At 41.6% G+C, this 17,769-nt stretch overlaps 1 protein-coding gene across 1 annotated transcript in view; it reads right to left on the bottom strand.

The window, feature by feature from the left end:
* Window positions 1-411: 411 nt before the first annotated feature.
* LYPD6 (LY6/PLAUR domain containing 6) overlaps window positions 412-17,769 on the bottom strand; it is a 66,755-nt gene continuing 49,397 nt past the window's right edge. Inside the window, exons 2-5 of the mRNA XM_032229712.1 lie at window positions 16,149-16,338; window positions 6,524-6,622; window positions 4,999-5,129; window positions 412-1,112 (exon numbers count right to left, since the gene is read on the bottom strand). Coding sequence (XP_032085603.1) covers window positions 951-1,112; window positions 4,999-5,129; window positions 6,524-6,622; window positions 16,149-16,266 — 510 coding nt within the window. The 5' untranslated portion in view covers window positions 16,267-16,338 and the 3' untranslated portion in view covers window positions 412-950. The remainder of the gene's footprint in view (window positions 1,113-4,998; window positions 5,130-6,523; window positions 6,623-16,148; window positions 16,339-17,769) is intronic.

Raw genomic sequence — 17,769 nt, forward strand, 5'->3', positions numbered from 1 at the left:
GAAATAAAAATTCTTACCAGATTAAAGAACATTTTAGAAAAAAATCATTTGCCATCTTCGTACATTCAGGGGAATAACCACATGCCTGCTTAACACTCATGACCATGATTTTTCTAAAATGAGTCTTGATCTCCTATAGTTGATTTAAAAATATGGATTAAATCTAGTCATAGCATAGGTCCTATTAATATCATTGAGACTTGAGCTGTGATTTCACTATGTGTAGCGATATATTAACCATCATCTCCTTTTAATGATGCCATAATCCCTTGTGGGGTGAGTCTGGGCAACTGAATGGAGCAGAGTGTTTACTGGCTGGATGCCCTTCCCGTTGCCAATGCGGAGTTTTGTTCAGCAGATGTATTCTCATTGTGCACAGAGAGAGAAATATCTACCTAGGATCGAACTCACAGCCTCCTGATTGTGAGGCGAGAGCTCCACCTTTAGGCCGCCGCACCACTCATCTAGCGATATACCAATATAAACTACTCAATCGAAATCAAATACAATACAATGATTAAGCTAGGATTGGTTTGATGCTGTAAGACAATTATCTAGAATCCTTTCTTGCATAGCAGAATAGTGTTATTTTGAAACCCTGGTTTTCAATTGATATTATTCAAAGTATGCAATTTCTAGAAATACTCCTTTCACTAGACTAAAGAATGGTTTAAAAAAAATACACCCATTTTTAATGGCTATACAAAAGTTTTCGTTCAGAACATTCAACTTATAACAAAAGTCCCTCCTTTTTTAAAGACACATATCAGAAAGTATGGCTTTTGAGTCAGCCAAGGCCAAAAGGAATTCAAAGGATTGTTTTAAAATGTCACTTAAAAAAAAGAAAGCATTGAAAAACATATATTAAATTAAGATCATATTTGTGTGCATAAATATTTTCATCCCATTGGATTTTCTTGATGTTTAGTTGGTAATTTATCCAAAAAGGTCTACGTAGCAAAGAGAGACAGGAGACCTAACATTATTATGGATGCATCTTGCCAATGTCTCTGGGTATGATTTATAGGTGTTGTTGTTGAAAATACGGCATCGCTTGAATTCCTAGGTAATGTCAAGTTGCAGATGTTTCCTTCACAACAAGAAGTGCATACCTGGAAAAAAGAAAAAAAACACTTAAATCATTTTTCTCACAACTGATAGAAATGTCATTATCAGAGGCAAGATACACATTATACCCTAAAGCTGTGATGGCGAACCTATGGCACGCGTGCCGGAAGTGGCACGCAGAACCATCTCTCCAGCCATGCAAGCCACCGCCCTTTGCTCTTCCTGGTTCCAGCGTGCCAGCCAACTGGTCTTCATGCATGTGGGAGCGCCAGAAACCAAAAGAACAGCTGTCCAGTGCGCAGCTCCTCACGCATGGAGACACAGCTGAGGGGTAAGAGTGCGCCAACAGGGAAGCGGCCGAGAAGGGGAGGGTTGTGCTGGCTTGTTCTCGGTGGCAAGCTGGGGGGGGGGGGGCGCTTCATTCCAGCCAGAGTTGGAGCAAAGCGCTCCCACCTCCTTGTCCCCCAACCCAAACCCCAGGAATGCTGATGCCCCTTCCCTCCAAGGCTGGGAAGGAAGGGGCTCCGGCTTTCCAGCAAAGGGAGGCTGCATTCTCTGCCCAACTTTCTCTCCATGTCCGGGGCTGTGGAACCGGTTGTCAGGGACCACAGGGGCATGCAGCAAGGCGTGAGGATCCCGGCGCATGTGCACTGGACAGCTGATCTTTGCAGGCGCAGGCGCATGTCGGAAACCAGAAGAGATCATCTGTTCTTCTGGTTTCTGGCATGCAGGGACATATGTGCGGTGCTCCCGTTTCAACACTTAGTGCTGAAAAGTTTCGCCAACACTGCCCTAAAATTTGCTGCTATTGCTTTTTAAAACTTCTCTGACGCAGAGAAGTGCCCCCTTTTTATATATACCACATAGCTCCAAAAGCATAGTTGCTGTAATGATGAAGGACATTCTAAAGGGTAATTGATGAATTTTTTAAAAAAAATATCAAGGCCCTTCTTCATATTATAGCTATAATTAAAATTTGCTTAATCAACCAGAAACAGTTTTAATTGGGAGGAAAACAGCTTGGCTACATGTTTGATTAGAAGGTGCAGTTAACTTTTAACTGATAGATCTTTGGTGAACTATCCTTTGCAATTGGCTACCAAGCAAGGATGGGCAATTACCCTCCTATTTCATATCATCAAATCATGAATTACAGATTTTATATATTTTAAAACTTGATGGGCGAAAAAAGGTAATACATTTATGATATGATACCAGAGAAGCTACTTTAAATTCTGACAGAATGTCTTCCCCCAAAGCATTAAGCATACCATAAAACCACCTCCATCTATTAATCGTCATTTATATTCTTGGAGGAAGAAGGGACTTTTCTCCTATTATTATCAACTTCTAAATCACAGGAAGGAAAGAAGAAGAAAAAAGACTTACTGTATTTTTCGGAGTATAAGACGCACCCTTTTTCCTCAAAAAAAGAGGCTGAAAATCTGGGTGCGTCTTATACACTGAATACATCATATTTTGTCTCCCAAAGCCCCGCCCCTTCACCAAAATGGCCGTGCATACCCTTATGGAGGCTTTCAGAGAGCTCCTGGGGGCTGGGGAGGGCAGAAATGAGCAAAAAACAGACCATTTTTGCCCCCTCCCCAGCCCCCAGCAGCACTCTATAAGCCTCCACAAGGCTATGCATGCAATTTTTTTGATGAAAAACGAGTCATTTTTTGCTCTTTTCACACACACACACCCCCGAGGGGCTATTCATGCCTTTTTAAAAAAAAAGAAAGAAAGAAAGAAAGAAAAACGGGCTGTTTTGGGGAGGTTTGCAGAGTGCAAAAACTTTTTTCCCCCTTTTGGAAAGCTCTGATTGATGAGAATTACATTGATTAAGTGCTGTGCCAGCAGAAACAAAGTCTTAGAGTTAGGGTTTCCTTCTCCAGCACATGGATAAATGTGCCTGGAAACATCTACCTACCTACTCTCTCTCCCTATCTACCTACTGTATTTCTCTCTCTATCTCTTCCTATTTCTCTCTCTCTATCCCTCTACCTACCTACCCACCTACCTACCTATCCTCTCTCCCTCCCTCCCTTCCGTATTTCTCTATCTCTCTATTTCTCTCTATCCCTTTATCTACCTCCCTCCCTCCCTAACTACCCTCTCTCTCTCCCTACCTACCTACTGTATTTCTCTCTCTTTCTCTCCCTCTATCTACCTACCTACTTTTTTTAAATTTGCCTTTTCAAAACCTTGGTGCGTCTTATACTCCGTTGCATCTTATATTCCGAAAAATATGGTAACTGTGGAAGCATCATACAAAATGAAAGAAAGTTACATTCAGATTTAATATAAATGTTCTTCTATCAATTTTCTAACATTGGCTGGAAATCCTTGTTACTGCTGCAGTGGGACCCAATTATGAAATTCAGAAATATTCATTTCCATTTTACAAAGGGGGACAAGCGTTCCTTAAAATGAACTTTAGAGAAACCTTCAAGAACTCCAGGAAAGTTGCTCTGATAGCAATGTTGAGTGTGGGGAACAGTGGGGCCATTCAGCCAGTTCTATCCAGTTCAGGCGAAATGGTAGTGGTGGCAGCGGGAGGCTCTGCCCACCCGCCCGGATGTCATCATGTCCCATTTTTTATGCTCTGCACATGCACGGAAGATCCTGCACATGCACTCACATTTGCAAATTGGTAGCGAAGGTAAGTTGATTTCACCCCTGGTTTGGAATATTTTATGTGGAACATTCTACCCGCATTAATTAGTTTAGGTGACCATCTGAAAATAGGAACTTATTGCCATGGTGGCGCAGTGGTTAGAATGTAGTACCCAGATTGTTGGGGGAACTCTGTAAACTGCTTAGTGAGGGCTGTAAAACATTGTGAAGCGGTGTATAAGTCTAAGTGCTATTGCTATTGCTCTGCTGTATGTCCAGGCCATTGTTAGTAACATCCCGAGTAACATATGTTGGCTGCAACCCTTTTGAGTTGAGAACCTCCATTTTCTCACCTCTCCGATTGATGCCTCTTAGTAATCATCAGCATTCACCCAGGGTTTCTAGTAAACCTATCTTCTCTACTACAAGCCATCAGCATTGGTCATGTTCTTAACTTCAACAATTTCTTTCATTTAAATCTTTCTCATTTTGAGAATTCCAAAAGGTCTACGTAGCAAAGATAATTGCAATGTCAAACAAAGCAACCAAATTACCGTATATACGCGAGTATAGGCCGACCCGAATATAAGCCGAGGCACCTAATTTTACCACAAAAAACTGGAAAAGTTATTGACTCGAGTATAAGCCTAGGGTGGGAAATGCAGCAGCTACCGGTAAATTTTAAAAATAAAAATAGATACCAATAATGTTTTTGAATATTTATTTCAAAGAAAAACAGTAAACTAGCGGTGTATTCAATGAAATACTTCACTCACCTCATGATGCTGATGTCCCGCTGTGATGATGATGTCCCGTGCAGCCGCGGGAGCGATGTCCCGCCTCCTATGACACACGGCACAGTGATTCCTATCATTGGATCACTGTACCAGAGGAGGTGGGACATCGCTATGTGGCTGCTTGCCATAACAAGGAGGAGGTGGGACATCGTTGCAGAGCGGCAGGAGGGGGAGGAAGGGGAATCGTAAGACAGCCCTGCATTACATTAGAACGTGAGGAGGGGGGATGGTGCGGTGCGCGCTGCGCGGCAAACTGACACAGAGGGAGGGGAAACTCACAGGGGCACTGGGCCATTCACGAGTGTCACCCAGCGGCATGGCCCCACCCCTTTTTCTCCTCCATTTCGGGCAAATTTTTCACTGACTCGAGTATAAGCCTAGGCGGCTTTTTTCAGCCCAAAAAGTGGGCTGAAAAACTAGGCTTATACTCGAGTATATACAGTATGGCCATGAAACGGCCTCTCACAATGTATGAAAAAGAGCCAATGCACCAATTTATTTCAGCTCTTCTCCTAACCTTGAGTCCTTTATGCTGGAGAGCAATGCATCCCGTAGTCAAACAATCCTCCAGTGGCACGCATCGCTTGGTGACTGATACACTCTTTCCATTGGATTCCAGGGTATGTTGAGAATAGCAGTATCTTGTTGCTAGCAAGAGAAATAGGAAGTTTTGTTTCTAGTGTAATTAGTTGTGTACAGATGTACCAGGGCTACAAACTAGGTGAGAAAACAATGCCCAAAGCAGCGATAACAAGTCATGCTGTTATCAAGAAAACCACCAGAAATCAAACTTGGCTATCTTTACAAAAGATATCACAATAAGTACCAGCATCCAGCTCATGGATGAACTTTAAAAATTACTGAACAGGATTTGATCAATTTAGCTGGGAAGCCACTAAGAAACTTCAAGGCTATAGGCTAGAAGAGAGAAAGTCAAATCCACCCCAGTGGTAAATTGTTTTATTTGTACAGCAAGTTGAGGGGAGAGAAAGCGAGGGAGGGAGGGAGGGAGGGAGGGAGGGAGGGAGGGAGGGAGAGAGAGAGAGAGAGAGAGAGAGAGAGAGAGAGAGAGAGAGAGAGAGAGAGAGAGCATTATAAACATTTCATATGTATAAATTTGTTTGTAAGGATAGAAGACTTTTTCCATCTCTCTTTTAAAAACAGCTTCAACTAAGTTCATTCTGTACTGTATGTAGGAAAGTTTTGCAATTACAGCAAGATATTCTAGCATTAGATGCAAGAAAGATTTTTTCCCATATTATACTCTAAAGGTTTACATTGACTTGCATCGAAAAAGCTGCTGAAATTCTTTAAAAACTCCCAGTACAATTCCCTGACTATGCAGAGTATAGCAACATATCAACAGTCTGATACATGTCCGGAGAGTTTTTCATATCTAGTGATTATAGCCCCTCATCTGCCTAGACAACAATGTCTACAAGCATAAGGAAGTCTATATTGGCAGGGTCAGGTCAGTGGTGGGATTAAAAATTTTTTACTACCGATTCTGTGGGTGTGGCTTGGCTTGGTGGGCGTGGGATGGGAAGGATACTGTAAAATCTTCATTCCCTCCCCACTCCAGGGGAAGGTTACTGTAAAATTCCCATTCTTTCCCTATCAGCTGGGACTCTGGAGGGAGAGAATAGATGGGGGCGGGGCCAGTCAAAGGTGGAATTTACTGGTTCTCCGAACTACTCAAAATTTCCACTATCAGTTCTCCAGAACAGGTCAGAACCTGCTGAATACTACCTCTAGGTCACACAACCTTCCAAAGTGGTTGAGGAAAAACTAGACTGATGCTAAGAGTCTACATGAGACATTTAGTTGTTGTTTAGTTGTTTATTAGGATTTATAGGCCGCCCTTTTCCCTGAGGGGACTCAGGGCGGCTTACAATCATTAGGAATGGGGTGCAATTCAAAAATAAACAGTATGTGAACAAAGTAAAATAATAAAACACAACTTGCATTCAACACTCAACACTAAATCATCATCAGAAGAGATTCATATTCACTACTTTCCTGGCAACATAAAGCTGATTTACCTCTTGGACAGTATACATCTGGAGCCCATTGGTTGCATTCGTAGTTATCTACTGCTTGTTCACAGGTAAAACATTTGAATCCACCAGGGTACGGAGTTGCTGAAAAATGCAGATGTGACCATAACATCAGTTACAAGGTTAACTGGAACATTTTTCAAAAAAATATATCAAAGGACACATATATTACAGAAATAAAGCTCACTGCATAGACTTTTCACATATTTAAAAACAAGTTCAGCCTTATTGGCAGAAGAACCTGAAATGTTGATTCAGCACATTTTTTTTACCAAAAGTCTTTGTATGTATGTATGTACGTGCATGTGTATATACATATCTGTGGTTATGTTATCTTAAGAAGACTCTCATTGAGATAAGTAAAATGTTTAACATTTAAATCAAGATTCTGAAGAAGTCAATGAAGTAGATTTGGATACTACATCTTTCACCATTGTTTGGAAAAAATAATAGAAAGAAACAGGATAGGTTGTGAAAAATAAATGTGTTAACATAGTTTGCTTTCTCTATAGAATCTCAGGACAGCTTACACAGTGATCTTATTTTATCCCAAGATGTCTTATGATGCAAGTTGGACTAAAACTGTAATCCAACATATTAACCACTATATCACACTGGCTCCAAAATGTTGGTCTAATGGTCAGTCAATCATAGCTTAAACTAGTTCACAGCAAATCCGGGACGTCTTTTCCACTCTCACCTAGAAATTTTTAAAATACAGGTAGTCCTCGACCTACAGCAGTTCATTTAGTGACCATTGAGAGTTACACTGACACTGAAAAAAGTGACTTATGACCATTTTTTACACGATCTTTGTTGCAGGCCCACGATTATGTGATCAAAATTCAGATGCTTGACAACTGGTTCACACTTATGACTGTTGCTGTGTCCCGAGGTCATGTGTAATCTTTTGACGAGCAAAATCAATGAGGAAGCCAGATTCACTTAACAACCGGAGTACTAACTTATAAATTGCAGTGATTTGCTTAACAACTGCCGTAAGAAAGGTCGTAAAATGGGGCAAAACTCACTTAACAAATGTCTCACTTAACAACAGGCATTTTGGGCTCAATTGTGGTTGTAAGTTGAGGACTACCTGTATTAATGAGCACAACTAGACAACTGGCACAGAAGCTCCACTAGAAACAAAATAACTTCCTGCTATTGAGTGGTTTATCTTAACATTCATACAACACCTATACTTCTGTATCTTATGTACCCTGCAAAAATCTATTCAGATTCTTCCAAATATGAGTCCTAGATATCTCCGAGGGCTTCTAATATGTCTCCTCTCTAATCTTTTCCTGGCTATGCATCCCCCGTTTTCGTCAACACTTCTATTCAAGTCTTAACCTACAGATTGCCTCTGCTTGATCCCACCTGCCTACATAAACTTCTTGCTATGAGGTAACTAGGACTGGCACCCACCCACCCCCCAAAAAAGCCCTTGGCTACAAACCAATCCTAGTAATCTACGCAACAGAACTGTACTGCCACTGCAGGGCAAAACAATGTGGTACCCTTTTTATTCTGGTTTTTTTCCCAGCTATTTTGACTGTATGACCCATATAGCTTGTGTAAGCATTCTTAGAAATGTTTTTTAACAAATGATGGGTGGCTGCAGGCCAGTTATTTAATAGCATCTCCACTTGTTTTGATGGCAGGATGGGGGGAAGGTTAACATAAAATGTGAGTGGTAATGAGCATGCTGGGAGTTGAGAGAGAGAGTGAAGAGGAGATAATAGATAATCTCAATCTATTTACCTTCTGCTAAATGGCTGCTTTGTGAAAAGCTCCAATGGCTATCAGGGTCATTTAGAGAGAACAGCTACGGAATACTTTGAAGATTCCAAATGGACCAATTGCTCAATCAGAGTCAGTGGGTTGAGAGAGAAAATGAACTCTCTCAGTTCATTTGAGGTCCTGATACTGTTAATGTACAAGAGCAAGAAAGAGATATTGCTATCTTCACAACAGGTGACATTTCTAACTCAGGGCATACTTTTACTACAGATGTTGTCAGATGCAATGAATCAGGACCATTTCTAAGATTGCTGCATAGAATATTGATTCAAGCTTATACATAAGAATCTACTCATCTCATGAGTAGCACAAAATTGGTGCTAGATAATAAAATTCAAGGGAGGGTAGACTTGGCTCTTTTGTGGCAATGCAATGATTCTAAACCAGTGGTGAGATTCAGCCAGTTCGCACCTATTTGGGAGAACTGATTGTTAACTTTCTAAGCAGTTCGGAGAACCGGTTGTTGGATGAAATCTCATTTTGTTGTTTTCCATTTTATAGGGCTAATCCTGTAAGGAAGGCAGGAAGGAAACATTCAGGCATTGTTTCTAGTCTAATCTTTATTGCCCTGTTTACAAAAACTGCCTCTCTGGTTAACCCTTATTACATTGTAACAGCTAAGGCAAAGTGCCCATCGATGTGAGTGACATTGAGTTGTCCATGCCCATTCAATCACATGACCACCAACCCTGCCTACTTAGCTGGTCATTGGGCAGCGACCCAGTTGATAAATTATTTGAATCCTGCCACTGTTCTAAACTGAGGGTACCTTTAACTCTGCCCCCAGCTGTGCCTGCTCTTCTACAGATATAGCTTGCATCCTATGCACATCTAGTCAAATGCAAGCAAACCTGAATGAAGTAGAAACATGGATATACATAACATTAGAACCACATTTTTTATTTAAAAAAGAGAGGGAAAAGCAATAGCACAAGTATTAAGTATGCACTATGAATTTATTGTGCACTGTCCCCTCACCAACTTCAGCTCCCTAAATTCTTTCCATTCTCATTTTAAAGCGTACCAAGTGGTAATTAATTACGCAAACAAAATTCATTAAAGTATCAGCAATTAAATCAACAACATTTGAAGATTAAGAGGCCCCAGGGTTAGAGATACATCTACAAAGTCTTGTGCTAATTTTACCCATTATGTTAATCCTAGCTATAGCTCAATGGAAGCAAAGCTATACAAAAGGGCAAAATGTTTTGTTTCACATGAAGAGGAAGAATGTTTGAATACTGGGATTGAAGATGCGATATGGAAAGATACTGATTCATAAACTATTACTAAGATCCCCAAACATTTGGTCAACATAAGCAGTATATTTCTATATATAAAACCGGATGTGTTAACTGAATAAAAGCAATTGCCAGATTTAGCTGGGCTTGTTTTATTTTTTTATTTCAAAAATAATTGGCTTTTTGTATGGACATTGGCTATTGTATTCCACAAAAGCATCATCAGTCTGACTTCATTTTTCCTCACGAGAAAAATGATTGTACAGTGGCAAGCAGCCTATATCAACTTCACATATTCTTAGTAGACAAAGGGTGTCTTGGATCTTGGAACACTTCCATAATTAGTACTATAATCTAAGAATAGCAATAGCAATAGCAGTTAGACTTATATACCGCTTCATAGGGCTTTCAGCCCTCTCTAGGCAGTTTACAGAGTCAGCATATTGCCCCCACAGTCTGGGTCCTCATTTCACCCACCTCGGAAGGATGGAAGGCTGAGTCAACCTTGAGCCAGTGAGATTAGAACCGCTGAACTGCAGATAACAGTCAGCTGAAGTGGCCTGCAGTACTGCACCCTAACCACTGCGCCACCTCGGCTCTTACTATCTTACTAAGAATGAACCACTATCTCCCAAACAGATGAAAATAAGGTGTACATCTTTAAGCAGTATCCTTAAAGTGATGGGGAGGGGAAGGGGGAACCTCCAATATTTATGAATATACCGGTAAGGAGATTGATTCCAATGCCAAAGTCTTTGAACATTTTTTCCCATTCCCTCTGCTAGCAATTCTCCATGTCTTTATCTATAGCAGTAATGGTGAACCTTTTGTGGCTCACAGGCCAAAAACGGGGGGAGCGCAGGTGAGTCGTGCACCGGCATGCCACACCCATAATGCTATGTGCACGACCCCAGCATGCATGCGTGCACGACCCACGCTCCCACCCCCACTTTTGGTGTGCTTTATTCGTCTTCCCCAGGCTCCAGAGGCTTTATAGGAGCCTGGGGAGCGCGAAAACAGCCTCCCTGCCCACCCAGAGGCCATCTGAAGGATTCAGGAGCTTCCCTGAAGGCTCCGGAGTGCAAAAAACCGGCCCTATGGGCAAACCAGAAGTTTGGGAACGGACATCCAGTTTGCTCACAGGGCCGGTTTTCGCCCTCCGGAGCCTTCAGGGGCCTTCAGCATGCTCCAGAGGGCAAAAACGATCTTACAAGCAAACCGGAAGTCACTTCCAGTTTGTCCATAGGGCCTTTTTTCATCCTCCAGAGCCTTAAGGGGAGGTTCTCCTTGCACATATGTGCTAGTCGTTCCCGACTCTAGTGGGCGATGCTCACCTCCATTTTAAAGCCAAAGACCCAGCCTGTTTGAAGACATCTCTGTTGTCATGTGGCCAGCCTGACTAAATGTCGAAGGGACACAGAATGCTGTTACCTTCTCACCAAAAGTGGTTCCTATTTTTCTAGTTGCATTTTTACATGCTTTCAAACTGCTCGGTTGGCAGAAGCTGGGACAAGTAACGGGAGCTCACTCCATTATGCGACACCATGGATTCGAACCACCGAACTGCACCAGAAACATTTAAGAAAAAACAAATTGATCATAAGAAGCTGAATTATTTTATATGTTTACTGTTCTTGATTATTCCACTTATCCTGATGCTAGTGTTGCATTTAAGGAAACCCATAAATGAAATGTAAATACTTTAAAGAAGAACCCCTCTGGTATAGGCACCAGACTAGAAACCAGGAAATAATGAGTTCTAGTCTCAACTTTAGGCAGGAAGTCAACTGGGTGACCATGGGCCAGTGACTCTCTCTCAGATGAGAAGGTGACAATGGCAAGCTACTTCTGAAAAACCCTGCTAAGAAAATTGCAGTTGCCAGGAGACAATTACTTGAAGGCACTATACAAATGCACACACTGTAGCACAAATAAACAGCTTTGGTTATGTGTCTCAGAGGCACGGAAAAATCATATTCCAGGAAATAGAACATCTTGACAGATAATATGGCTGCCCTAGCTTTTTGTTCATTCAGAGCTTTTGAATTAAGTCCGCATATAAGAACAGAGGTATCATAGCTACTCTTTTGAATGGAGGGAGATAGTGCCACAATTACACCTGCCTGATGTTCCGCCTTGTACCTACATGTACAAAAGTGTATGCCTAGAGACAAAGAGACTATGAAAGCTCCCGAATGCTTTGTACTTTTTGTCTCTGCTAAGATAAAAACAGAAAAAAAGAAAGAAAGACTTATACTGAAAGAAAGTTTTTTTAAGAAGGGTACAGCTGTGAGAGACTCTTGTTTAGCTCCTGATTAGAGAATTTAATAAGCCTGATAGACTGTGGTTTGGGGCAAAAGGGCACACTCCTGTAAAAGGGCTATTCTAAAGGAAGAAAAAGAAACTGCCCTTTAGTCAGGAATTGCCTGTAACTATGTCTGGCTATTAACTCCACTGATGAACAGCAATGCACCTTACAAGCCAATTTGTAAAGAAGACAGGAGAGAGAGAGGGGGGGAGGGAGGGAGGGGGAGAAAGAGAGAGAGAGAGAAAGAGAAAGAGAGAAAGAAGAAAAGAAAAGAAAGTTGTAGATGTCTATGAAAACTGGCCTTAACCTTGTTTGGCATCATTTGGGAGAATTAAGGATATCAACAAAACCATGAGGGAAAATGAGACAAATAGAGTCATGATAACTAAAGAAGATAGAAATTATAGTTAATAGCCAAATAGATGGCATGGATATTATGTGCACAACTTAGAGTAGATCTGCATGCCAATAATATTTGTTTCTTGTCCCTTCTTTAAAGGTAAAGGTTCCCTTTGCACATATGTGCTAGTCATTCCCAACTCTAGGAAGCGATGCTCATCTCCGTTTCAAAGCCGAAGAGCCAGCACTGTCCGAAGACATCTCCATAGCCATGTGGCCGGAATGACTAAACACTGAAGGAGCACGGAACACTGTTACCTTCCCACCAAAGTGATCCCTATTTTTCTCTTTGCATTTTTATATGCTTTCAAACTGCTAAGTTGGCAGACACTGGAACAAGTAACGGGAGCTGCAGCACTAAGGGTTCAAATCACCGAACTGCCGACATTTCTGATCGACAAGCTCAGAGTCTTAGCCACCGTGTCCCTTCTTTCTTCTGTCCAATTGGAGGACCTGGAAAAAGAATTTTGCCAATCCCAGACTAAGGGCCAAACTGCATGCTGTATTTGCAGGCAGTCCTTGAATTGCAGTTGTTAAATGAACTGTGTGGTCATTAAGCAAATCGGGCTTCCCCCACTGACTTTGGCTTGGAAAGTTGCAAATAGCGAAGATGTGACCCTCAGATACTGCAACCATCATAAATATATGTTGGTTGCCCGGCTCCTGGGTTCTGATCAAGTGATTGTGGGGATGCTGCGACAGTTGTAAGTGTGAAGACCAGCTGCAACTTCAAATGGTCACTAAACAAACATATGTAAGTCAAGAGCCACCTGTATAGCTTGTATCTACTTCTGTGCCTTTCCATACCCCCAAATAACATGCAGGATCAACTCCAACCTGGAATGAATTGTTTATTCCCTTCTGTGCCTCTATATCAGGGGTGTCAAACTCTAGGTCCACGAGTGCTTAAATCCAGCCCACCGGGCCGGCCTGGAAATATCAAAGGACCATCCCGCAGTGCCTCTGGCGGCTGAAACGGGCCACATGCAAGGGGCCCCCAGGCCTCTTTTTCACCCTCCATGGCCTCCTGCAACACTCTGCCGGCCGAAAACAGGGCAAAAACAGGGCCAAAAAGGGGCCGTTTTTGGCCGGCAGAGTGCTGCAGGAGGCTATGGAGGGCAAAAATGAGGCACAGGAAGGCTGTGCGTGGACCCCCCCCCCCCAATGCCTCATTTTGGCTGTCAGAGTGCTGCAGGAGGCAGCCATCCCGTCTCCCCCCTCCAATGCACACATCCCCCGCCTGTGGAAGAGAACTACAATGCTGATTCGGCCCGCGAAGAAATCCAGTTTGACACCCTTGCTCTATACAGTATGAATTAAGTTTCCCTACCTGTGATCTGCATTGCAGAAAAGAAAAGCTTCAACTAAACAGAACCTCCCCCACCCAAAAAGAAAATACCAAGTTTTTAGCCAACCCTTTCTGATTAAGGGGGGGGGGAGGAGGATACAGGTGAGCTCTATACATTATAAAGAAAAGTTTGGATATAAGAAAGAATACCTGGTTTCTTGTTTATTCGCTTTCCTTCTACCATGTTTCCTTCCACACACATTATATATTTCTATCTCCTAATAATTCCTCCTTTTAAATAAGCATTTCCTGACTTTTCTAAATTCTCCTATCCATCATCAGAGTACTGAGTCCATGCACTAAATTTAGAATTAGGTACAAGTTCCATGCAGAAAATGAACAGCACAGCTTAGAGTTCATAGTCAAATATACGCATCTTAGGTTTCTTATATTTATCTTTTCTACAAAGTTTCCTCTGCAATAAAAAGCCAGGTTTAAACACAGGGCTAAACCATAATTTAGCATAACATCAATGAGACTGAACTGTGAATATTTCCCCTTTTTGTCTATTAAAAAAGTACCTTTGGGATTTTCTCTTTTTGTACCTTTTTTTCTGTAGGGGCGAGAGGAAGGTGCTTAGTGAGATTTGCTATCTAAGTTTTATTAAAGAGTTTACTATTTCTTCACTGTAAGAGCAGTAAAATGTGGTTAGTTTAAACAGTAGTATACTTAAACAAGTTGAAACCAACCTGAATAAAAGTTGTTTAAATTAACAAGTATTTATAATCTTAACATATCTCTAAGGCAGGACAAGAAACAATGAAAGGAAACTAATCAAAGAAAGAACCTACTTAGAACTAAGGAAAAATTCCTGACAGTTAAAACAATTAATCAGTGGAATGGCTTGCTTTCAGAAGTTGTGGGTACTCCAACACTGGAGTTTTTTCAGAAGAGATTGGACAGCTATTTGTCTAAAATGGGTTTCCTAATTGGGCAGTGGCTTGGACTAGAAGACCTCCAAGGTCCCTTCCAACTCTGTTATTCTCTTATAAATTCAATTTAACTAACATCAAGAATTCTATCTAGCTACTAAGATAGGGTTTTCCTGCAAAAATTCCTGCAAAATTTCTTCTGCCCAAGGCCACCATCAATACAACAGCTCTAAACAGCACTTGGGAAGAAGTGACGTAGCGCAAAGTACATCCCCTAATTATACTCTTCTTTAATATTTTAGGAAGCTACAATGTTTACTTTCTGCATAGACTAGCCTGTTTTTCAGAGCATTCCGCAAAATCAGGGACCTGCTTTGCTTCAACAAAAGTGGCGCTCCAAGAAAATTCTGGCCTGTGCGGAAGCAGATAGGCTCACCCTCAAATTAAAAAATAAAAGGAAATCAGAATATTATGAAGTTTGGAATAGATTTTATTATTGGTATAAGACAAGGTGACAAGACTGGAAAAAATTATAAATAATGTGATTGGCTAGAAGGATAGATAATGTATTAAGTAGACTAATAGCTATTGGACGAGATTACTTGTATATAATGTGATTGTATGGTCATTACGACTTCACTGTGCTGCACTGTTTTAAATTGTGCATGTGTGTATGTGTGTATACACACATACATACATACCAGTGGTGGGTTCCGGCATCCACCACATGAACGCGCGCATCGCACTCATGCATCCTTACCTCTTGCAACGCCTCCGCAAGGCTCCGCAATGCTCCAGCTGCTCGGCAGAGCATTGTGCAGGCGCCATGTGCTCCGTGTGCATGCGCAGAAGCGCTGAAGAGCTCAAATACAGGTAGGGAGCTTGGGTGGGCAGGCGAGCCATTCAGAGCACCGGAACGGAACGGTACTCGGTGCTCCGTGCAGGCACCGGTACACCCGTACCGGGGCGTACTGCCTGCATCCCACCACTCATACATACATACATACATACGAGACGCTGTCTCAAAGTTTCTTCCAAAGATATGTGGCCACCTCACTTACCTCAGTGTCCCGGTTGTTTACGTCACACAGTTTTGCAGCATTTTGGACTTTCTCAACAACATAGGGCAAACTTTGTCCAAAGATGCTGAAGGAAATTGCTGAATTTCAACAAGCTCTTTGTCAATGAAATCCAGCCACTCTTTCTCAGACCTCTCACAAAAGCTGTTGCACGAGGAGATTCCTCTAGATTGCTTGCAAAAATCTAGCAATTGCTGCAGAGAATGCACCATTTGCCTCATCAAGATGATTGATCAAAGTCCTTATTAGCAAGTGTGGCCGAGAATACATTTTGGCAAGTCAAACCAGAGAACATTACCCATAACATAGCCCAAAGGAGCTTCTGTCCAAGAGCAATAATGGGACAGAAGCTCCTTTGGCTTCTCCAATGGACAGGCCACAGACAGAAAGAAGCTTTGATGCAAAACCCAGTACTTCATAGACACAACTTGCAACATCTCTTTGCTATGTGCTAGCAATCTGAGGGTATTTGTGCTCTCCTATTTGTGCTATCTACTGGTTCTATTTTCTGAGCTTTCCATAGTAATTGTATAGGTTATGGCCTGCTTCACAAATCTTACTTGAAGGATGAAGGTACACAATATCTTTCACTGTAAAGTCCCGCGCCCGCGTTCCCTTCAGGCAGTCAGCAATTAAGCTAAGGAAGAGGAGCCAGCCCAGCGTAGGCCAGGATTCCATAGCAGAGAGGGAGCATCAAACATGCAGATGGCTTGAAATCAAGTTCTCTTTGTCACCAGAAGGCCCAGGAATCTAAGAAACACACAAGGAAAGAAAAACAGGTAAGGTAAATCAACAGGTAACCCCATACCTGCATAATTCAGGTGGTATAGTAAGACTGAAAACCAACATTGATCCTCAGACATCGGTTCAACCAAGCTTGGACACCAAGCATGTCAGATCTCTTCTATTTTTCCCCTTACAGAAAACAATTGCTTTGTTCCCATTGGGTTTTTTTTTCTTTCCATTTCTTTTTTTGAAAAACATCTTGCCTCTCCAATTTAAAAAAATATTGAATTGCAAGGCTACAATAGGCATTCCCTCTAGATCTTCAGCAGCTCTGCAGAAAAGCCAAATTGGCCACACAGTGTATTTCTCCCTGCACACACACACACAGGTACACACACACAATATTTCCCCACAATGATTCAGCAGGACAACCTTACACCATGGCAATTCACCAGAAGTAGCCATTGGTAACAAGTTCCCAGTGCGCACATATGTGCCTGCAATGTACAGTTTTCCCTGTTCATTATTCATGCGCATCTAATCCTCCCGTTTGAAGCTTTCCCAAATGCAACATGAATGGGAAGCTTAACTCAACTTCAACTGAAATGGCACATTCTTTTTTTTGCACAGCAAGGTTGCAGCTCTGGCTAGTTTTGCTTTCTCCATTCTTTCTGCTGCATTTCAAAATCCACACATCATAAAAGTCGTATGAGCCCTTCAAACTGAAGCCAAAATCCGAGTCTCAGACATGTATGCTCACATTGCTGGCCAATTATACCCAATCTTTTATTTAGTAGTTAGAATCCTGCAGTCCACTGTGGGCTATTGTTTTAAAAATGCTGGCAATTTTGCTTGTCTGAGTTGTTTTTAATCTAAAGAGATTAGTGGTTGGTTGGCAATGAAAGACAAAGAGGAGGAAGTTTTAGTGCTCTCATAAACTGTGCGAGTAGTCTTAGCCACAAAAAAGGTGATTTCTTTTACTTTAAACACTCTGGTTTACCACATCAAAGTTATATTTAGTAGAGTACCACATATACATGCCTCTAAGCCTGTCCACAGATAAGACCACCGTCAAATTATAAACAAAAATAGTATGAAAAATGCACCACCCACTGATAAGCTGACTCTCAAAATGTTGTACATTTTAGGTTTCATGACTGGATTTTCTGCAGCTGGCACATTTTTTTCCCGATGGTATTTTGGTTAAATGTTTAATAATAGGATGGAAGGGCTTGTTTAGTACTTTCGGTTTGCCCTTCGCTACAAAAAGAAAGAAAGAAAATTAAATTCTAATCAGACGGGATGTTATCACTTGTAAGCCTGACCCACCACAATATCTCGGCTGTAAAAATGATTGCTCTAAATTACGATCATGCTGATAATGGAATTCCTCTACCATTCCCAATCCTTCTCTGCATTTTTATATCTAAAGAGAATGAAGCAATGTGTGAGGCA

This window comes from Thamnophis elegans, chromosome 1 (assembly GCF_009769535.1).
Source record: "Thamnophis elegans isolate rThaEle1 chromosome 1, rThaEle1.pri, whole genome shotgun sequence".
Taxonomy (NCBI): Eukaryota; Metazoa; Chordata; class Lepidosauria; order Squamata; family Colubridae; genus Thamnophis; species Thamnophis elegans.